Source organism: Buteo buteo, chromosome 11, assembly GCF_964188355.1.
Source record: "Buteo buteo chromosome 11, bButBut1.hap1.1, whole genome shotgun sequence".
NCBI lineage: Eukaryota > Metazoa > Chordata > Aves > Accipitriformes > Accipitridae > Buteo > Buteo buteo.
Genome location: NC_134181.1, coordinates 42,357,154 through 42,381,106, shown reverse-complemented (window position 1 = coordinate 42,381,106; position 23,953 = coordinate 42,357,154). Strand labels below are relative to the sequence as shown.

General features: G+C 41.1%; 1 protein-coding gene across 1 annotated transcript in view; it reads right to left on the bottom strand.

The window, feature by feature from the left end:
* Positions 1-1,532: 1,532 nt before the first annotated feature.
* The window catches only part of FBXW8 (F-box and WD repeat domain containing 8), a 53,090-nt gene continuing 30,669 nt past the window's right edge, over positions 1,533-23,953 (bottom strand). Inside the window, exons 6-11 of the mRNA XM_075041841.1 lie at positions 20,570-20,766; positions 18,843-19,052; positions 8,779-8,906; positions 4,983-5,156; positions 3,128-3,244; positions 1,533-2,415 (exon numbers count right to left, since the gene is read on the bottom strand). Coding sequence (XP_074897942.1) covers positions 2,271-2,415; positions 3,128-3,244; positions 4,983-5,156; positions 8,779-8,906; positions 18,843-19,052; positions 20,570-20,766 — 971 coding nt within the window. The 3' untranslated portion in view covers positions 1,533-2,270. The remainder of the gene's footprint in view (positions 2,416-3,127; positions 3,245-4,982; positions 5,157-8,778; positions 8,907-18,842; positions 19,053-20,569; positions 20,767-23,953) is intronic.

Below are 23,953 nucleotides of genomic sequence, written 5' to 3'. Positions count from 1 at the left end.
AGAGAATTTCTTTCGCCACTGGAGGTGATGCAAGCCTTCCAGTATCCGGATGGGGTGACGTTTGGTCCCCAATCAACTGATGACTTGTCTTCTCTGCATAAAAAAAGCAAACACCTCTACAAATGCAGGTGCTGCAAAGCATGTTTTCTACCAGCTCAGTGACTACCACGGGTCAAGGAGCAATACGGAGGCAGCCTTGCCACAGGCAGCGCAGAAGTAGAGGGGAAGCACAGGGGAAAAGGGCTCAACACACATGGGCACAAGACAAACTTATCTGCTACTTGCAGCAGGGAGATGAAGGAAGAACAAAGCTGTCCTGAGATAATGAGGCAAGATAAGGAGAGTCAAAGTCGGAACAAGCCAAGGGTGTATGAAGTGAGACGGGGCAGCAGGTCGCAGCACGGAGGGGAAGAGAACAATGAAGCAGAAGCTCTCTCTGTTCAGCCACATCAGAAGACACAGGGCTGGAGCAACCCACAAAATCATTTGTGCAACCGAAACTATTATTTATTTGACAGGTTTCAGCTGAGCTCTTGTCCAAACTATGTATCCATGACACTTCTTGCTCTTCCAGGAATGAAGGAAATAAGCTGGCTTCCCAGAAGGGCAGAGGAAGAAAAAAGAAAGAAAAAAAAAGACCAAAGCTTTATGAAAGATAAAATCTATTGGTCAGACAAAATGACTTTGCCCCTTGCACTTCTCGTATCAGTCCATCACGAGGAAAAAGCTCGTTAAAAACCAAACACGCACGTGAAGGGCTGGCCTAGGGGTCATGGAAAACCACCCTAAGCCAAAGACAATGAAAAGCTGTGAAACACACCTCTCTCCAGGCAGGAGAAGGGCAGCACGAAGCTCTCCAGGAGCTGCCTCAGCAACTGGTTAAGGGTTGAAGTGACAGTCCAGCCAGCCCCTCTCCTGCAGGTTCGGGCACCTTTCTTGCATCCCACCCCACCACTGTTCCATTTAGCCATTTAGCCAGCAAAAAGGTGTTAAGTTAAAATTTAACCTCAATTTAACCTTGATTTACATGGCTTTGGCTTGCACCAGTAAGTTTACAAGGGCAAATCACAACCATAAAATATAAAACAGTAAACCAGTATAACATACCCATGCAGGACTCGAGCTCTTGTTCGCCAAACTGGTTCTACCTATGTCAGTGCAGCTTGGATTTAAGATAAAGCCTTACTCCTTATTTTCACCTGAGGTTCTACACCACATCCTTCAGCCTGGACGCTTCTCCACAGCATTACTGTGAACTACCCATGCAGAGGGATTGGGGCCAGTTCATCTCTTCTGCGTCATTAAATCAACATGATCAATTCCCAGCTCAGAAGTGAGGGCAGTGTCAGAAACACAAGTCCCAGGCATCTGGGGAAAACCTCCAGGTGCTGTGGAAGGGCATGATCCAGCAAAGAACATACCTGACAACTAACCTGAGACACAACAGCCTTTTGTTTCAGTGCACAGGGGTTAACTCACCTTAAAAGACTTAGGGCCAAACCCCCCACAAACACATGTATATATACAATTAGAAAACATTTAATCCAGAATTTTAGAGACTTAAAAAAATAATTTATTTTAAAATAATTTTGATGCATGTGGCCTGCTGAGTTTCCAAGCATCCAGCCTGGCCAAGGCCAACCTTCCCCTCCCTCGCTCCATCATACTCCCCTCTCCCAGCCGCCATAACCTTTTGTGCACGGTTCTGTTCCTAGACACATTCTGATGCACTCCAAGGAAAAGAAGAATGAGCAGCTTATTACAAGGAAAGAAATTTCAAACATGTGGCTCTGCCAGATGCTTTTTCCAAGTCCTTGGTGATTTTTTTTTTCCCCCCCTCTCCGGACGGGCATGAACTCCTCAATGTGCTCCCAGCCTCCCACCACTTCAGCAGTTTGCCACTTGGGGCTCTCGCTTCCTGACCATGTCCTCTGCCAAGATGGGATCAGCAGCATTTTTCCCACAAGCAGCATGAAGGAACATTTTTGTTTACACCGAAGCATACTGTTCCCCTTCAGTCTTCAGTCTCTCTGTTCCACCATAGTGGACCTTTGAACATTTGCGCAGCAACATATTTTAGTGATATGCTCGAAGGTAGCCACATTCTGTTCTGGTTCATATCCCCAAGTTTTCGGCAAATGCTCAGCCCATTTGATGTGCCTGCAGCCAACGCCATCTTCTTGGCGCTTGTCCCATGTGGATCTCCTTTTTGCCTTTGGCCATGTACTTGGCAGAGGGCTGGACCACAGAAGCCAAGTAAAGTGAATTACCTAAATGTTATCATAGGGAACTGCAAGGCCAATGTTGTAGTTGTAACCAGTCACTTCATCGTAGGAAGAGCGGCAAATAGGAAGGATGCTTTCTACAGCCAACTGGTCCACTGAGAACTCGTAGGCATAAATGATTCCTCGATGCCTGTACCAAACACAACCAGGACACACCATTTTACCTTAATTATGTACTTCAACAGGGGAAACAAAGTTAGAGATTGCCATAAAGGATCAAAATTCGATGCTTCAGGAGCTGAATATAAAAACACATCCCTTCTGCACGAGGGCTGTCTGTGCAGTTCTACCAGAGAAAACTCCCTCCTGCCTCCTTCCAGGGACCCCACCAAGCCCTGGAAACGATCGGTGAATCATTCACTTCAGCACTGCAGAGACATGACTGTCATCTGCTGAAACATTTCTCATCTATTCAGGAAGGGGGAAGATAAGTACATTTTAGTTTGATAGTTCAATTAGACATGCTAACAGCCATCTGAGATACAAATACCAAAACCTGGAGTTTAAATATCAGTACTTTTCCTTTAGGAGGAGATATCATTACTAATATTTAAAACAAGGAAAGTGCTGCATTCCCTGTCTGGTGTCAGTGGCCTTTACATTCCCCTGCTGAAAAAGAAATGCTTTTTTTTTTGCACTCATAAGTAAATAAAGATCCAATTCATCAATGGTTTTGAAAGCCTTATGTTTAAACTTTTTTAAATTTTATTTTTTAGATGCTACACCTTCTCTATTATTGCTCTGGATCATGACTCAGGTGCCTAGTGTGCCATTTTAAAATATATAATAAAGGAGATCTTTGCAGTGCCAGAAATCCTACCCTTCAGAGCTGGCTTACTCACTTGCGGTGCGCAGTAAGGTCATCATCCGTGATGCTGGCGCCTCGGGGAGTTTTCTCATCAGGGATGTTTGCAGTGATGAGGCTATGAGAATTAAACCATACATGGCGGACTGGATGTCTGAAAAATAACCCACAGCACTGGGTGAGATGCCACCTGCATTAGACTCCTAAAATCCAAGTGCAGTAAAGGAATTGCTCTGGATTAAACAAGAATTCATTTAAATCAGCGCCCTCTCTATGGCCAGAGGCTGGGAACCCACACCTTTGGCTCTTCTCCTCCTGTCTGGAGCAGATAAACACAGCTTTTATCCCCATCTAGTGGGCTGCTACCAGAACACACGTGGAGGCCAGAAAATATTTTAGACCCTTGGCAGCGCACAGGCTGCAAAGGATCCAGGCTGCCCGCTTGCTTTGCTGCTTTAAGGACTGCAGCAGCACACTCCTGGGAAGAGCAGGATGCTTCCCAAAATGAAGGATGGAGACACCCAGGACCCCCACACCCTCAAGCACTGAGCTATGGCTGATTTAGAAATGCACTATATGGCACAAGCTAAGAGGTCCGGTCTTCATTCCTTTTCCTCTCACTGGTGAATAAACTAACCCTGAACCATTGTAACAGCATTTACTGTTCAAGTAGGAGTAACTTATCTTCTCCGATTAAGATGGCTTATCTCCACGACCCTAATGTGTCTCCTGTCATCTCCCTTAGCTTCTGCCCTTGCTTTCCACTCATGGCACTGGGCTGTAGGCATGGATAACAACACACACGCCTTTTTGATTGAAGTGATCCCTTCTTATTGCTATATAGATTAAACAGTATTTTAAATGTTTAATCTAATGGTTTCACTTTTAGTACACCCCCAAAGCTCAGATCTGCACTGCCTGCCCTCCTTCTTGGCATGCTCATTAGTGCTGCTCCAGGAGACAATCAATGCAATATCGTCCTTAATGCATCAGCCGCATCACAATGGGCTGTATAATTCACAGGGTCAGAAGAGAAGGAGATACCTGCTATTAATCAATGACAACTCCAACTTGAACTTCTCTGACTGTAAATACCTCATCTACCTCCTCTTTGGGGAAGATGCATTAGGAGAAAAAAAAATAATCAGGATTTATCTGTTCATTTTATTAAGGGGATCACTCAGACTTACAAGGGGCTAAATCCTTGAGGTCTTCATTCAGACAAAGCTACACTCTGGGAATTGTGCCTTGATCAGGAAATCATAACTTGGCTGTAGCAACTAACAGTCTTCTGTCAACTCCAGGATACTGATCTCTGCTGGTACTTTCAGTACTGTACTTCTTGTGTTTTCAGTACAAACTGGTATTTTAATATTTAAATGAGTTTAAATACCAGCCTGGTTTTGACGGTTACTGCTAAGGGAATGCGTGAATGAGGTGAACAGAAACACAGGTATTGTGTAAGGATATAGTGGATAGAGACAGCCAGGACCAGTCACTCTGAAGACAACAGCCAGGAGTCCAGCATTTTAAATCCAAGGTTCAGGAAAGTAAATACTGGTTAGGGATGGGGCAGGGAGAAGACACTAACTGAACTTCACAGAAAATCCAGGGGAAACAATTTCCATGCTCCCTTACGCCGAATGAAGCACTCTTTAACTAACGAGCAAAAAGCCTACGACAGCTAAAGGGCACACACAGAACCAGGCACAAGACTCCAGGTGGGGAGGCAATCTGTTCCCAAATCACATGAAAAATTAAACAGAACTCTCAGAAGCTTTAGACATGGACATATTATCATTTTGGTCCTGGATCATCCCATTCCCACGTTCCTCCTGTCAGCCAGATTCAATGAACACCCTTGCAATAGGACCCCACACAGACAAAATTACCTGGCATGCATTTCCCAGAGTTTGGTGCCCATCCGTTGGTCCCACACACAGACCAAGCCCTCTTCTCCTCCACTGACGATCTTCCAGTCATCCATCTGAACCGCAGACACTCCTAACTGGTGGGCATAGAGGGAGCACAAAGATTCGCTTCTGCGGAGATCGAATACCCTGACCCTAAACAAAAGCAAATAAAGAACAGAGGTAAGAAAAGCTGTGGCTCTGCAGCCTGTGGGTTCTGAGAGTGCAAGTACTTTGGGGGTTACGAAAACACATCTGGGATAGCAGTAGTCCCACAGCCACTACAGGGCCAGAAACCCAATACGGTTGACACTTTTCACCACTGAATTTTCACCATGACTTCTATTATCAAAGATATTTTGAGGCAGACTTCTCCCACCATACAGGACCTCTCTGTCTCTTTACAAGCCCCAGGTGATACAAAAATGTAAGTGAAATTTGGAGAAAGCTCCTCTGTTTGTGCCTCCCAAAATGTTAGCAATGCCGTGGGGCATAAAGCACCATGTTTTGGGTATACTGCTAACACATCCTACCCCTTGGTACCTAACCCATGTCCACTATGGCCAAGGGGTAATATTATTACGAGGATCAAGGAAAAGACTATTATTACAAAGATTTAGGAAGAGACTAAATGTGGGGCAATTCAAAAGTCAAGTGAATTACAGGTTTATATGCTTGAGTCAACCACCAATACTAAAACAAAGCTATCCACAAGCACCCAGCAATCAGTATCTCTTCTGATTTCAAAAATGCAACTACTGACTGTGGGTAGCTTTTAGGTACATCTGGTTTTCAGAAATTATTGATCGCTCAGACAAGGCATTTTGAAGAGAAACGTATCAAACACTTGGTCAGAAGCAGAACTGTAGCAAAAGAGCTTAGCATTTCAACCACTGCAACAAGTCCACAAAACCAGTTAAAGCTAATGGTGTTAAGTTTTAAACCCAGCACTTATCACAAAGGAGTATGTTTTTTGATCCATATGTATTGAGATTAAGAGATAAAGCAAGTACATATGCGAATTAAAAAAAAAGATGCAGCAAGTGAAAACAAAAGTAAAGGGGAAATTCTGATCTCAGATTTGAAAAGAAGCCACAGAAAGTTCCTCCCAGCTGATGGCTATCAAGAATGAAACCATCAGGTACATATTAATTCCAGAAAAGGCCAAAACACACTTGTTCCAACACATTAACTTTACTTTATTCCATACCCCTGCTACGATCCTAATGGTGTTGCAAGTCTTTCCTTTTCCTTTCTCAAATGCAGACTGCATCATACAATTTTACAAACACATTTCAGCAACCGAAATAAAAGGCAAGAGAACAGTCCAAAACTCCAACAGAGCAACATCCATCTGACATGTAGAAAAACATGCTGGAACAGAGCAAGGAGCATGCTTTGTGTGGCTCTGCAGCCACCCTTAGGAAAATCCCATCACAACAGCTGCTGATGGTGAAAAGGACTTCTTGCCTTCTCCAGCTCCAGCAGAGAGAAGCTTTGGCTACATATGAGAGCTGTGCTTTGGGTAAGGATGGGGTATTTTGGAAGTGTTCACACCCAGCGCTCACCCTGTCTTGCTGCATGTGTTCTGCACGGCAATCAAAGCTTCTTCTGTTTGGTAAGCACAGTTGGAAATGAAGATCTGATTGTGTCCTGGTTATTTCATTAGCAAGGGCCCAGGTTTCAGGCAGGTGTCCATTCTGGCACACCCTTGGAAGAATTAGAGGCACACTTGAGTTGTTTAGATATGCTTTACAAAAAAAAAAAAAAAAAAGGCATTTTGCAAATCTAATGTGATGCTCTAATGCAGACCTGGCATGGCCTGCCATCTCCTGCCTCAACAGCTGGGCTCAGTGGGAGCACATCAGATTCATCCGAGTTCAACGGAGCCATAAGGAACGTGTTCTCATGACCAGGCTTTGACTCTCCTGCTAGACTACTTTAGAAGTAAGCTCACTTGCCTGTAGGAGAGCATGGAATACACGTTTTGATCCATACCTTTCAGAGATGGTATACACCAGCCTTGCCATATGTTTGCTTTTCCAATGCTATTCACCATCTTAGGTTCCACCAAAAAAAAAGGGTGCTGTTGTGCAGTGCAGCAGCACACACTCCCTGTTATCAGACCTCCTGCCAGGGTGAAGCACAGCTAGGTAATCAAATAAATCAGCAATGCTTCAGGAGTATTTTCTGATGGAAAGACCGACTTTATAGGTCCTACCAAAAACATTTCACAAGTGTCACTTTTCAGAATCATGGCTTTGAATGAAAGAATACCATATACTTGTAAAATTGTGAAATTGCTGCATTTAATTCAAGCAGTAAGTTCTCCCACTGGCCATCAGCAGTGTGAACTCCCATGGCAAGATCCCTATTTAGTACACTTGCTCTGTAATAGGGCTATGGAGGTTCAAGTCACATTCCACCTGTGGATGCCCAGCACCTATTAATGCCCTTCATGCAGCACCACATGAAGAACTGACCTCTGAAATACACATGGTCTTGCCTCCTGGATGCCAAACTTATTTGCTGAACTATTGATTCCTAACTTTTTGCTACTTTAGTGATGGCCAAACCCCTTGAACTCAGTCAATGCTTGAGCTGAAAAACTGAAAAGCTTTCTGGAGGGGAGAGGGTGCAGACATTTACTCTAGCATAAAGGGAGTAAATTTCAATCTCACTTAAGGAATATCAACTTTATCTACTCTCCCATCATTGTGCAAGAGATCAAAATTGGAGGTAGTTTTACTGGGGTGCTTTGGAAAATCAATTATCTGCTTTTAGAGAGGAAAAAACTCCCAAGGATTCAATTACATGTGTCAAACTTCTGATATTTCCTTTATCCTCTTTGCTGAGAAAGTGTGAGGTTTGCTTGCACTGCCTATTCACTGAGAAAGAAAAAAAAACCTGTTTGACAAAATAATCATTTTTGCAAGCTGCTGTACTGGCGGGACAGAGGTCTGGGATTTGGCAAAGGGAAGTATCCGCCTTACAATCTGATACCCACCACCACACCAGACCACCACCTGCAGCCTGATGCCCAGTGCAGAAAGGAGGAGGGAAGGAACAGGGAGCCATTAGAGACTGGCTTCTCGCCATCCCACATCTCCTTTGGTGCACTGGATCAGACCCCACAAATAACTAGCCAAAAAAAGAAAATCTAAAAATTGGACTCAAAGGGTCTTTTTAAGCACTTTAATCCTTTTGCACTGTTCCCAGCGCGTCCATTCCTGGCACCAGATATTGTGCTGGGAAAATCCTACTCCCCAAGCCAAGGAGTTAAAGAGAAAGCTGCTAATCAGCTAAATAGAAGCTGGAATCTGTTCATATGAAAGTCTCTTTTTTTTTTTTTGTCACCTGAGGGACATCACAGTGTTCCGAAATACACTCTTGACATCATTTGGCAGACGGACCCATCTCATCCTACATGATTCATCCCTTAGGTTATTTTTTTAATATCAGAAAGTGAGCTTTTAAATGCCAAACTAATTTTGCGGGTGGTGGTGGGGAAGTGGAAGATATTCCAAGTGGTCTCGCTGGGCTGTACACCAACTGCGTCCACCAAATGGCTTAAAAAGAAAGTCTTCCCATGGAGCTTTCTGAAACAAAGCAAACTGGTAGCCACATCCAACTCTTACCTAATATTTTGTTCCTGAAGTTCACGCAGGCTGCATTTGAAACATTAGAAGAGAAACAAATTCTAGCAGGTCCAGATGTAGGACAGCAGGACAGGAAGTAAGCTAATTTGAGATGGGTTACAGCTCTTGGTAGCACCTACCTTCTGTCTTTATTGCCTGTAACAAGCATGTTTGGAGGACTGTTCTGGAGGTTGACACACGTAAAGTCACCTATCGAGTTGCCCATCTTCTTCAGACACTGACTTGTTTCCAGATTGTAAAGAAGAATCTGGCAGAAAGAGAACAAACACCAACTAAATGTAGCCTGAGCACAACAACTACATTTTGCTGCAGCATAAAGTAGAGCAGAGTTATTACCCTCAGAGGTGGTTTGCAGGACTCGTTTCTCAATATGCTAATACATAGCCAAGATACAGATCTACCCCTATTAAGAAGGGCAATAACGGCCTCAGAAATGAGGAAATCAAGTTTCACAATGGAATCCATCAAGAAGCAGGGATGCAAGGTTCTTGCCAACCAGTATCAGATAGGTATAGCTCTCAGGCAGGCAAAGCAAGCCATACAGATTTTCTCCAGGTCACATTTTTAAGGCTTACATGGAAAAGCAAATAGTTTCTTCATCAATTTTAATATTTGGAAGACTAGTAAAAGTAAAGAGAATCAACATTTAGAAGGTTTAGACAGATGGACTGGGCAAGAAACATTCAATCAAATACAGCAAAAAATGAAGAGCAGAACTGAACACTGACTCAGTGCTGACAGGCCCTGCTGACGGCTTTTGTACAGATCCTGCGGCAGAAGCAGATTAAGAGAAATATTACATCTGAAGTGGCAGTTCAGATGGGAAAGGAATAAAAACAGCTCTGATTTTAAGCAACATCCAAGATGATTCGACTAGAGACTGGAAGACAGGTACGAGTTGTTTCTCGTCTGTTCACCCACCTCTCCTTTGCACAGCAATCAGTTTAATCATGTTCACTGTCTTTCCTGTGTGGGCAGATGAGATTTATCTGTTTGGGCCTTTCAATTTAGGAGAGCAAGTATTTTTAGAAACAGAAGAATGTACTGGTCAAAGCCCAGTGGAGCTCAGCACAGTACCTGGTCTTACATAACTTCATAAACATTATTAAATTTCATGGTGATGCTCCTTTAGTTTAAAAGAAACCTATGACTATGAAAAGAGTGACAGTAGTTAAAACATCAGAAAAAACTTATGGCTTCCATGGCAACATCAGCATGGCTATGTCAACGTCACATCAATATTCTTAGCTTCTACCCTTCTGATTATGTCCATGTGCAGCTTAATAAATATTACACTATCTGTACATATTATTTCAACATTTCCCAGAATAGTGATAGTTATGCTGCCTGGCCTTTTACTTCCTATCTGTGCAATTTTAGTAAGCATCTCGAAGGTCAAACTGAGAGCAGGAGGGGATCATTTTGTGATGGATGCCTCTAGGCAACAAAACTGAAGCTTTAAAAATTTCTAGGAATACTGCAAAGAAAGGCAGAGAATTTGTAGGTTTCCTCCACCTGCCATTTCTCCCAACTAAAGGGCAGGCATGGTTTTATTCAGATATGTTATCAGTTCCCTATTAGAATCAACACATTCATACCCGACTTCCTCAGTTGCTTATAATATTTGTAATCTCCCAAATAGTTCCCCTTCCCAGCCTTGTCTTTGTGAAGCTATCTGCCTCAAATACCAGTCTTTGGCATGTAATTTTTCATCTTTAAGACTTAAGGTACTTTGCACAGTTCTCAGTGCAAAGGAAATCAGTATCTGTGCCTGGTAACCAAATTTCTCCTTGGAAAGTTTTGAACAAAAGACAAAGTCAATAAACGGCTGAATTCAACTTATGAACAATAAATGATCAGGTCAACAGCAACATATTCCAGCTCCCAGTTGAGCCTTTGAACAAGCCCTTCCCAGATGTACGTTAAAACTCTGGAGAGGAGAGGGCCAAATGCTGTTTTCTCAAAAGTCCCCTGGGGCTAATACTTAAAATGAACATCCATAAACTATTAATTTATCTAAATGACCATAGCTCCCATCTATCCTATAAACATACGATACACACTTGAAAAATTCAGTTATGCCCATGAAAGACTATAATGAAAAATTACTTCCACATAGCATTTAAAGATTCCCTTGTTTTACATCACAACAAGCATTACATATTCTCCTGCTTGCAGTCTCAATTTTAGAGCTGTGGCAATCCTCATATCTAGGTAGCACCAGCCGAAAAATTGTTTATTTCTCCTCACATAACTTGTAGATGGTCACCAAGTTAACGTGTTTGCATCTAAGAAAGAAAATCTGTAAAAAATAAAGGTTTAGATCCACAAAACTGGAAGAAAAGCCTTTGTCTTTTCATCTTCTCCCACTCCATCCAATTCCTTCTCTTCTCACGTCAGTCTCCATTCTTTTAGAGATCGTTGGGTTGGGTTTTTTTAAGATTTTATAATGCACATGTGTATTTCCAGCCAATTAGCCCTATCATTGGAAGAAAGAGTCTCTTTGTGATTTTCGGTATCCAGGTTTTACCTATCTTTAAATTCAACTTCTGTCTTGAGCAATATTATGGTCTGCAAATGAATTTCAAAACCTTATCCTGACATACTGATAGGTAAAGAAACAAAAAGAACTCAGAATGCTTTTTTCGAGTCTGAATAATAATTTCTTTAAGTCAGGGTTTTTAAAAGCATACTGATGACAATTTTGAAGTTGCTGGAACACTTCTGATGAGCTCTCCTATGAAATCCCAAGGCAACAAGGGTTTTCTTTACAAAGGCCAAGGAGAAAAAGAATGAGAATACCTGGTCAATAGGGACTTGAAATAAGGGCCTGTATGTTAAAGGGCAGATAAAGCGTAAGATCTTTAGGAGGTTTATAATCCTGTAATGCACACTGCAAAGGGATTACCCTTTTAAAGATATTTATAATCCTATAATGGACACCCAAGACCAGTGACCTAATAGGTACCGAACTGAAGGTAAGTGAACCAAGAGCATTTGGGTGTGAAATGAAGTACCCTGGGATAACACACTAACAAGCATCCCTTCCCCCAGTGGGACTTTGAGGACACAAGGGAGGAAAAGCATTAAATACTCTGTGCAGATGTACCAGGATCTAACACACAAAATAAAAAGTGTTACCTATTAACATTGTTCAAATGAAAAAGTCTTATTGGATAAGAGCCAAGCAATCTCCCAGAATGCTTAATAATTCAACAAGCCAGAAATAGCCAGAGTACCTTTACCATTATGTTTAGTTAAAGACCACAGAGATTAGAAAACACATTATCCATCTCAGAGGCGATTCTTTCCATGTTACAAGTCCCTTAACGACCTTTACCATCTCTCCCTCTCTCTCTCTCCCTCTTTTAATAAGGCTGAGCAAATGGGACTTCATTTTATCCGATTGCCACAGACTAGTGGTATTAATTATTCATGCTCATACTCTCTCTTTTGTTAAGGCAGTGCATTAGACTAATTTCCCTCTTTACTGTGAAAGTTGGGCACATCTCAACCTGTGGCCACTGTTCTCGGATAGATGCACCGAGAAGCTGGCAAATTCATGAGACCAGGCAGAGGAAAAAAGGAAAAGTTACTGTACTTCATGAAACTGCAGAGCAGTGAGTACGGGGAACTCTCTTTAAATGCTGTCCAAGAACTCAAGAAAGATGACTAAATTAATTCACAAAGAATTAAAGTCTCTGTAGTCAGAATAGCTAAGCTGTGAGCTTTGTTACATCTTGCAGCTAAGTGAGGTCAAGCGTGGTCGATGTACTCTGGTTGAGATACTTCCAAGAAAAACCAAGGAACTGAAGGAAATGCTGTTGATGGAAGTCTTCCATGCATGTCCAATACCCCAGCAGGTGTTTTGGGATCCTGTGCTGTTGGAGATGTCTTTTTTGGATAGAACATTAAAACAACAAATCCCCAAGCGCTTGTTATCAAAGAGCCTGTGGTACTTTCAACAAGAGCAGGGGTGTTCAACCCACTGTCCTGGCTGAAAGCCAGCAGACAACTGCTTTGTGAAATAGCTCGTTTCCCTCTGCAATCACATTTCTGCTTCTTGTCAAAAGTTACCACATCGCGCAGCTAGCAAAAACTGAGCTGTCTCTCAGAACTGGGCAAAGCACTCTGTATATACAGTATATTTAGTTCTTATTTAGATGAAGTATTGAACAGAGTATCATAAATACTAGCAAAATGTATACTGTAAAACCACACTCAAAACCTACATCCTCTTCCATTCTGAATAACACCCAGGACACATTAAAGAACCACTTTCTCAGAAAGAACTGTCTAGTTTAGAGGTTTCTAACTGTCATTTTAGAGACAGAGCATCAAAATAAAAAAAATCCGAGATGCTCAAAGAGGCAGAGGAACAAGCAGCAAGATTGGGAACAGAATCTGCATTTATTTTCAGATTATGTTTTTCCCCCTTTCCTTCCGCCCATCCTTCTGCCAACTAGGAAAAAAACCATTGTCTGAATACACACAAATATTGCCAACAAAAGAAAGGGTCATGAAATTTCAACTCCATCATGAATAAAAAGGGATCTGGTTTTCGCTCAGGTCAAAACCATTCAATTCAAAGGGTATCTACAAAAGCGGTAAGGCTATTTCATATGCATTTGCAGCAGAAGTCATCAAATTAAGTACAACATATGGTACACACTGCTGCAAGTTTGAATTTTATTTCTAAAGGGATGTGGAAAAAGAATATTTTCAAAGTTTACAAGCCTCAGGGGCACAGTTTCCCAGTGCAAATGTATTGAATTGCCTTCTGTAAATATGGCACATAACACTGCAACAACAACAACAAAATTTGACTATTAACAAATGCAAGGTCAGCATATTGATACTTGTACACAGAGATAAGTGTTCTGGCTCCATAAATTTAAAGATGAGCTAAGATTTAAAAGGAGCAGCTGAGGGAGACAGACAGACAATCAGAGAGAAAGAAAAAGAGTAAATCATACACAAAACAGCCAGTAAAAAAAAAAAATAAAAAAGCAGTTAATATACATGAATAATGGATGTTTGATTTAAAAGCAGTTTACTCCAATATGATGTAATTTTTGACAATCAGCCAGGGAGACTATTTTGCAAGTTCTTGCCAGATATAAGTCATTGTGTAAAGCTGGTAACACAACCGTTCCTCCAAGCATGTGGAAAATTGACTTTCATGCCATCCTAAAGGTGACTTTATGCTGGCAAACGAGAACTCTTATTTTGCATGCGCTGAGCTGCACCAAGCAGCCTCAAGCAATGTTTCAAGATCCACACAGAGGACTGCAAAAATAACAGAGTCTAAACAGCTTGCAGCAAATCCAGCAGCAAAAAAAGCCAGCCGCGCACACTACCCAATCCTCCAAATACCTACACCTGCCGTAAAAGTTACACATGAAGCTAGAGACAAGTGTAGTCTGGTTTTTCCTTTTAAGTTTTCATCTGACTGCAGTTAAAAAGTAAGACTCCAAGCTGGTAGCAAGAAGCAGAGCCAAGCATTGTGCAGGCAGGCAGCGCACAAGCTTCAGCAACGAAATTCTGCCAACGCACCTGCAACCCTTGCCGTTCCAGCACTGGACACTGCCCCAGCCCGGGCTGCCAGCGGCCGGGACTCTGCCAGACTTGATGGGCTTGTGATGTGGACAGATGTCTGCTAGGAGCTGGAATGAGGTCACCAGACTCATTTGACTTGTGGCTGAAGACTGATGTAAGAGTTCAAGTACCCAGAGACGAAAGGATAGTATGTTTATCCACTGAACCACCCACCCACTGAAAAACAAGCCCTAGCCCAGAAACACATTTTTCCTAACCTAAGGATAGGACAGGGAAAAGGAAGCCAAGGTAATTCTTAAAAACCTCAATGAATTCTCTTGGTTTCATAGATTATCACCTTGAATACTCATGGCACATCCTAGCAGCTGTATTTTCAAAACCTGAGACGCTTACCTAAGCAGCTGTGCCAAAGTTGAGGTATTCACGTTAATGTACAAATAGGAGAGGGGAAAAAAAAAAAAAAAAAAAAAAAAAGAATGTTATTAACATTAGCCCATACAAAAGGGATTCTTTTTTTTTTTTTTAACTTGCAAAGTTATTTCTGGTCATTTACAAACACAGAAAAAAACAAGATGGATGATTGTCACTTTTCAGCAAGAGAGGGATTAATTGATACATCATGCAAAATTTAGGCAAGGAACACTTCTGGTCTCTCTGCTGGACTGTATTTCTTGCAATGCCTGACTTATAAAAAGTTACACAGTTCAGATCCTCAGAAAGAGTTCTGTCACTCCTACATGGTACCAAAGAGTTTATAAAGAAAAAGGTATTTAAAACGCCTTTCACGTTCAAAGATCTGCTAACACCCTACAAGTCCTACAGCTCCGCAAAGCAAAACGTTCGGGCAAGTCCCATATGTTCAAATTCAGTACGACCTGCCCTTCTACTGGTATGAAAACTAGAGTTCATGAAGACCAATTTATTGAAAGCTGGACTATTTATAAGGGCCACAGTGGTTAACAAAACTGAAAAAAACCCAAATTTTTTAAACAAGAAAAAAAATTCAAGATAAAAAAAAAAAAAATTGAAGTCTTTGGAACTCCACAAGAACTGGAGACACTATAACACCAGAAAAGACAATGCAAGCTTACCAGTTAGAGGAGGATTAGTTAAAATAAGGTGCAAGAAAAGTGTAACCTATGACCTAAATACATCACCCAAGAGAGACTGTAGAGTACGAAATTCAATTTAAAGGATTATTTAAAATTCGTTTTTCACTTACTATTAGTTCATAACATCCACTTCAAGTGGTTAATTCTACTGGATACGCTCACATTAGCAAGCAGTTGAAGAACTCTGTGGAAATATTAAATACAGGAGCAAAACTAGGCAGTATTTCAATCGCTGATGAGAAGAGACAGGTGATGTTGAAAGCCATTCATCAAGTACAAGCCAATCACCAGCTCAAAACAGATGAAAAAGTGACAACATAACAAACAACTCCCAAGACATCTGATCTCAACATATCTAGCCTTCTGTTCCTAAGTTGGAGGCTCTAAAATCATTACTGTCCTCCCTTCACTCCTCTCTTCCCCATCTACCTGTTCTGAAATAAGGTTCGTTTGTGTGCAAAGCAACCAAAACCACAGACATACTCTGAACTGCGCCTTATAATGCATGCAACAGAGTTCTTCAGCCCCACGAGCTTAAAATAAAATTCTCTTACATGCTATATGAAGTTTCTTGGGTGGAAAAAAAACACAAATCCTCCCATGTTGATTATCTTCTATCACCAAGAACTGCTGAATATGTTAAAAAATTTCAACTACATTGTAAATACAGAAGAAAGTTGAGTTTGTTCCCCCCCCCCACAAGAGAATAAAGCACCTATAAATTCCCAAGAAATAATCCACAAGCAGAAGAGAGCTCACCTGAAGCTACAGTAGGAGACCAGACTTACTTGACAGCAGATGGTCCATTCAGGCAAGCTTATAAACATACCAACTATGAGAAAAGCTTCAGTGAGATCCTACAATCAGCAAGATAATTGCATCAGAAATCAGATGATGTTATTCCTGACAGTTATAGTGCTACCTGTTTAAGAGGTTTATACCCCTGTCAGGAAGAGGACCAAAGCCAGCTCTAGTTTAAATCTGTGGATTTAATTTTACATGCAATGCTCAAACCCAAAATTCAAGCAGGTGAATGCCAAGACTTTGTGACGCTGCTGCAGCATCGAGATCACAGGGCGCCAAACTGCACGACACAGGGTAATGTGTTATTCGCTAGACACCATCCTTCAAGGCATGTCCACTGGATGTCATGAGCACCACTTTAGGTTGAAAGGGAAAGCCAGGGTTAGGGTTCTCCCTGTGGTTCATTAGCTGATCTATATTATTAGCCATGTATGAGCCTAGATGGGAAGAGAGACCTCAGTATTTCAAGAATTTGGAATTTACGGAAAATAGTACATTCCACATTGAGTTAATACAGCTGAAATAACCCTTACTAAAGAAATTTCTCTTAGCTTAACATAAAGAGCTCCAGGAGCACTAAACAGATGAACTTTCAAGAAACAGCATCATTAAGTCTGATGCCTAAATAAAGTGAAAGTTGAACTTCTCACAGATGAAGCATTTATATTCTCCTCTCTCTCCTGCATGCATGTCTGTCATCTAACAGTAGGCAAGTCTATGCCAGAGATTTGATGTTTTTCTCCTCTCTGACATAAAAGTTCCTACAAAATTTATGCCTCAGATCTCTACTTTGCTGTCAAACTTGGTTAAAATTAGACAATGATTAAAAAAAGAGAGAGGGAAAAAGATGGTTTCTCTAACTATATTTTCAGCAGAAAGCAGGTTACTAGGCAGTAGCATTAGGATTGTGAGCTTACACTAAAGAAAAAAAATATCCCTCACGAAAAACAAAGAAAGCCCCAAACGGAGAAGAAACACAGCTTTCCCACTACAGCAACACAGCCAGAAGCAAACGGGACTGGAATTCTTCATCATTACGTTTCTGAGACTGAAAGCTCTCCTAAAGACAGATTGTCAACTTGTGACCAGTGTAATCAGCCAATGCGAAGTCCCTTCACGTCTGCGCGAGGTGAATAATTATCATAATAGACATTAGTAATTAATTTCCGGCGTGATGTCAGCTGGTGCGGCAATGCCAAGCAAGCGTCCTTGTCAAACACACCCCAGCCGTCTGGACGACTTCAGTCCCATCTCCCTGATTAGGATGCGCGCTGATGCACTGCTTAATACAATCTGCCATCAAATGCCAAATAGTTCAGAACTAAATTAGGAAATATGTCCGGCTTTACAGAGTGACGCTCAGGGGTCTAAGTAGATTTCTCTATTCCTTTACGAGGCATAAAGGCGATCACCGATGTAATGCCCCCGAATGAGGCAATTTTACCTTCTAACCTCCCACCTCTGTAGGGAAAAGAATTGGATTAGGACAGCAAAGGAATTAATAAAGACAGCATGGCCTCGCAGCATCTCTCAACCCTAGAGGTATTTATGGTGGCCTCAGCATTTCCCTAGTGAACGTGAATTTTAAGGGGAAATTAGATGCAGCTGGACACATTTATTCCTAACACAGAGGTAGTCCTAAATGAAGCTTTCCTGTTCCCGTCGCTTGCCAAAGAAAACGCTGCATTTTTACACTACAGACCACAGCTCATCTGGGTGCTCACCTCCTGCTTCTTTCTCCACCTGCCTGAAGCACTCTCCTTCCCTCATTTCTGATAGCCCATCACATGCCTGAAGTATAACCACAAAAAATGGAATTAAATTAGGGAGTGGAAAAGGTAGGTAAGATGCTGGAAAGGGACACAAAGTCTTCTCAAAGCATCTGGAAACAGGTCTTTCTGCAGCTCGGTCCCTGCCCTGGCATGGGCTGTGTCTAGGAGCAGGCTGCTGCCACCAGCTACCTGGGATCTCAGGTAGGATTCTGAGCCCCCTCAAAATACAATTATTTACACTACCTATTTGGGTCTGCAAGCCCGAAAGAGCCCCTCCTGCAAGCAGAGAAGTTTGAGAAGAGCTGCATTCCTCAGCTATGAGTCTTCAGCAGGGTTACAAAACCAGTCTGGTTTTTATCTACCCTGCCACTGCTAAGATGTGCTGATAAAAGAAGCAGACTGTGTCACAGGGGGCTTCAAACCCATGATTATCATTTAGCTTCCTTTAATACAACAGTCACACCATCCCCACCAAATACTCAAGTGCACAAAAAGAAGAAGCATCCTCCTAAGATTGAACATTTGAATGTACAAGGCTTGACAAACTGCTCAGGATGCCCTCATTAGAAAGGCTGAAAGATGTTTTGGCTTTTTGGGGCAGGGGTTGTTTATTGGGGTTTTTAGTTTTTTCAGGGTTTTTTTGAGGCGAGTTCCCCCTAGAGGGCCACTGACGCAGCACACAGCTGAACGAGCTGGGATTCACTGAGGAGCAGAGAATGCAAAATATTTACAGTGAACCCAGTTAGCTGAACTATAATCCCTTACCTCAGCCCACTAGAACACTAATAGAAGCATCAGATTGTTGCACTAAAAGAATATCTTACCTCCATTGTCAAAAGCTGAATAGCAGGAAAGGAAATGGTTAGTAGCATGAACTATTTTTTCCTTTGTTAATTATGAAGGTATAAAAATCTTACAAAAAAAAAAATTAAATACCTGGTTGGGCTCATTCAATAACCAGCCAAAGGTTTTGACCCCAAAGGCTGCTTCATGAGCAGACACATCGAGACATGTGACAGGCTGACCATAGACAGAATGGAGAATTTTGCCAGGATCTTCTGCTTTCAGGAGATAGACAATGTCTTCTGCAGCTGCTACGGTCACTGGACTCCCCGTAACATCTGGAACCAGATTAAGGAAGTTGACCTAAAAAGAGCAGACTTTTTATTTTTATTAGAGCCAAAAATTCTTTTACATCACTACTGCCACAGGCTAAACTGAACACACTACTTGATGTGTGGTTATCAGCTATCTTGAATCATCCCAGTTATGGATTAATTTCAGACAAAGACCAAGTATCAATTTTATTTCTGGACTTTTGCAAGTTTAGCTCCTGTGATGAGGTCTAGCTCAGTCTTTAGAATGAGTTCATTTAAAAAACTAATCAGAACACATTACAACAAAACACACCAAAATGTCCCATCAAAGAAAGGAGCAAGACTTAATGGACTCATTCAGATGAAGAGCAGAAAACCATAAGGTTAAAGCACACAAAGCAAGTACTGTGGCTAGAATGTGAATATAGTACTCCAGAAGAGGCAACACCTTCATGCAACTAACATGGAATAGTTGACACTTACCCTGCAATCATGTATATATACCCCAAATTAACAGAAAAGTCATCACATGACTCTAGGACAGCCCAAATATCAGCTCCCCTATCTTCTGTCACAAGACCAGAATGACGTTGCTCTTCCCATTTCAGTAAACAGTTAAGATGTGGCTGAAAAGTCTCACCACAGGAAGGGTTTAAACTCCTTAACAGTACAGCTATTTCTAACCCAACCTTGGAAGAGAGTGTAGTGTCCTGAGTGTCCATCTTTCACATGTGGCAAACTGACATTTCACAGCAAGCAAGATGCAAGAGTAAAATGGATCCAACTACAATGGAGTGCGTGGTAGTGTTTTAACATTTTTGCTGGGAAACCTCCTAAAATGTTTGGGGATTTTGTTTATTTAAGTATTTTAAGGCTGACTTAGCTTTGAAAGAGGGGATTAATCAAGAGTGGGTTAAATCGCAACTTCATACCCATTAGCTGTGCAGTCAGCTTCCTGCAATAGGAGAGAAGCTGCAAGACTCAATTTATTCCTACGCACTTCCTTCCCCTTTCAAAAAAATGTTGATACTCTGAGACATAATAAAGCTTCAGAGAATGGGACAGCTTTGAATTTTTAATTAAAATAGTCTCAAAACTTCAGTGACAGAAGGTGCAACCTAAAGAAACTGCACAACTAGTTACAGCTTCACAAGTGATACTATTAGCTCGTCTGCAATATCCTGCCTCAGAATTAATCAGATAGCGTTGATCTGGAATGAGACCTTGAGTTTTAGCTCCAATTCTACGCGAGAAAACTGATTTACAAAATGAGCCAACTTAGTTTAGTGTTGACAAAAAAAGTAATTAAAAACAGCCAACCTCCTGCACCATATGGACTTCTATTCATTTTCACTTGTAGCTTAAGCCAGCATTTCACCCTTGCTCTTCAGTGATGAAAGGCTCATCCATTAACCTGCTTCAAAACCATAGCCTCTAGCTGCTAATGCTGTTATCTAGTTCAGGCAATGTTCTTGTAAGATTTTTCTAAGATCTCTCTCAACTGTACCAAAAATAATTAGTGGATCAGGAGCTCCTGGAATGAAGCTGAGTAGCCTGGAGACTCACCAATTTCTGGATTTCAAATGTTGCCGTAGTTTGCCAGAATCCTCTGTCATTAGGGCTTTCCACTTTGACCTCAAAGCCAGATGCTGTTGCTACCGTTGCACCCTCTGAAGCAAGAGCTAAAGCCTGTATCCTCTGATTGTGCTGGTAACGATGGATTGGCTCCCGCCCAAACATCAGGTTCCAAACACTAACAGTTCCTGTATACAAAAAAAAAAAAAAAAATAAAGTAATCGCTATGCATTATCTTAGAATTTAACAAAACTTTAAAAGATCATTTAAAGATGTAAGCTTAAAAGCATTGTAATGGAGAAAGTTAATACACAGAAAAAAGACTGCAGGACAGCAAACCAGAACTTCAGGATGCTGCATAGCACCACACAACAGGTTCAGAGGAAACTTTCCAAAATTATGTGCTCTGGCATTAAAGGCTCTGTTACTCTCTGCAAGTAATCCCTAATTTTTGACTTTCAGATAACGATGGTACCTACCTTGAGGAAGACTGCTTGACTTCTCTCACATTTCCATGTTTGGAGAAGATCAGACTTAAACAGATACCTAAATTCTTGTTCTACTATATACTTGCCCTCAATTACCACAAAAAAATAGTGAGGAAGAACCCACATTCAAATTTAAGTCACTCTGCTGCACACAGAGAAGTTTTAAAGTGAAGAACCTGAAGCTCTGCACACACTGCAATCAGGTCAGGGATTTTAATACCATTCTTAACAGTTTACAACCAGCAGCAAAGCTCCTAATCCTGATGCTCTGGAAAAACAGAAAACGCAGAGGACTTCAAAAAGCTAAAGAATACAAATCCCAAAGAATACAAGAGTATAAGTCAAAAGACAACACATTTGCAGTTGCATTTTTTCCTGGTATAGATCACTGATACTCTATTTAAAAGCATGGTACATTAAAGCAATAATCTGAGTAAGAGCAACCTGAAGCAATCAGGAGTGTATTACAGAACAGAAGGGCCAGACAGAATTGGAGACTTCTGGGCCACCTTTGCACTGAATTAACGGAGAAGCAATCTTCAGATGTGATACACAGAGCTAGAGAAGCCTCCCTTCTACTTGAGCATAGCCATTAATGATGAAATGATTAATGGTAGCTATTCCTTCAAAAGGAGACATAAAAGCTCTGACAGACAGCTGTGGATGGGCACCAATGCCAGTTTGCAAACACTCCTCCCATGTCCCAAAGGAGGTGAAGCAAGAGTGTGGTAATGAAACTGCACATAGTGAAATGGTATCTAAATGAGTTTAAATTGATTTATGTTTGCTTTTGTAAAGATTATTTGGTATCTGGAAAGTGCTACCAATGTGAAATAATGCAGATAATCCTTAAGATCCCTGTCTAATGGCACTCCCACTGAATATTTATATTCCTCGCCATGGGAATGAGTACCATAATGGGGACCATTTTTGTTTTATTAGGGATGCATATTTAAATTAATCTGCTATTTGCCTAAACAATTAGCCGCCTCTGTTTGTTTACACAAAGCCAAAACTGCAATTAGGCTTCCATCAAAAAGATAAGTCCCGACTAAAACTGTCCCGATGGAGTCATAAGGGCTCAGAGCAGAACTTCCCAAAATTACTTCTTAGCATAATGGTAATTATGTTAATTGCTTAAAAGGTAAATAACTGCTGAACTGGTTTTGAAAAACAGAACGCTAGCTCACATCAAACACTTATGCTTAAAACAAGTTAACAAACACAAACGGACAGCACAGGCTACAATTCCCTCCGCAGCCTGGGCTGCCCCACGCGAAGGCTTCGCAGCGGCACTTTTGTGCCTTCACAGCGAGTCCTCGGCTCCAAACTAAAACAAAGGGAATGCGTGAAGTCTCATCTTCAGGATGGCTGATTTAAACCAGCAAACATCAATGATAAAAGATTGTAGTGATATCAGATCGCGGTTGTTAGAACTAGACTTTTTAATCAGACAATGAATATTGCTGCCAAGCTCCTCTGGGCAGGAGCATTTTCAACTTTTTTATGCAGAACATTTATCCCAATTAAAGACCACTTTTGTGAAGGGGAAAAAGGAAGCTGATTTGCTTTCAGTGAAGTCTTTTGTTTACACATCTCTGTGATGAGCATTTCACTGTTTTTAACAGAGTGTGTTAATGTATGAAAGTGCTCCAAAATATCAAAAAATATTCAAGTCAAAGAACCCTCTTCTGAACATGCGAGCAAACTAGGAAACTCAGAACTCAGCACTCTCTTCCCCAAATTTGGGCAATAATAATAATAAAACAACAACAACAACAACAACAACAACAGTGGCTTTGCATCTCAAACATCACAAAAAGAGAAGACAGTGAAAATGGCTCATGCAATATCAGTTTGAGACAGGTACTTTTTTTTTTTTTTTTAACCAGATGTTCAACCGCAAAATCTGTCCAAAATATCTGAAAATTTTATCAGGCAAACACAGCGTGTGCAACACCTGATGCACAACATGGTGTGAAAACATCCCTGGTAATACCAAAAAAACAAGTGACGTGTAAGGTCACAAGTTAACATCTGTTTAATGAAGGAGCACAATATAAAGAGTAAAAAGGAGAGTTCAAAAGGAACGCAAAGAGCAAGAGAAATACCATTTTCTTTCATTAGGTTGAACCACTATTTGCTTGCAAAAGTATTGCTTGTCCCCCTTACTTCTCCTCTCCTCCAAAAGAGTGTATGATTCTGTACGTACATCCTCCATCATTTGTTACTTGCTACCAGTCAGAAGCTTCAACCATTGCGTGCAAGGACCTTCTGTGGAAATACACTATTGTCAAAACAGGTGCATGCATTCATGTATGACAGCAGGAAAACATTATCAAGTTTTACATAGAAAAAGCAAACACTCCACTGTATTTATCAATAGGTAGAGCTACTACTAGATCTAGAAGTGCTACTCAGAATATTTTGCTTTTTCTGCCATGAAATACAGAATGTATTTATAAGCGTGCAAGCCTTTGCAGCAGTCAATCATGTTTGTGTAAGAGCAAAAAAAAGCCACCATTACAGTTAAAGTTATTAGTACAGCAACAGAGAAAAAAATTAGGCATAAGATTTACCAGTGCAGATGAGATCACTACTTTACATAGTCTATCTTCCTGCCTCCAGCAGTGACCAGTACTTCATTTCCAAAGCAGTATCTTTGCTAAGGTGAAGTTAAGGTTGCAAGCATACAGTATCTTTTCTTTCTTTCTTTTTTTTTTAATACTGTAATCTTAAGTGTTAGAAAGTCATTAAATCAAAGTTATAAGCAATACTTTCACAGCATGCTAAAATCTGCACCACAATTGTGATTATTCCAATTGAACTCTAACAATAACTCCTCAAACCTGTTTAGACTTTACAGCTTGCTTATATTTCATCCTGG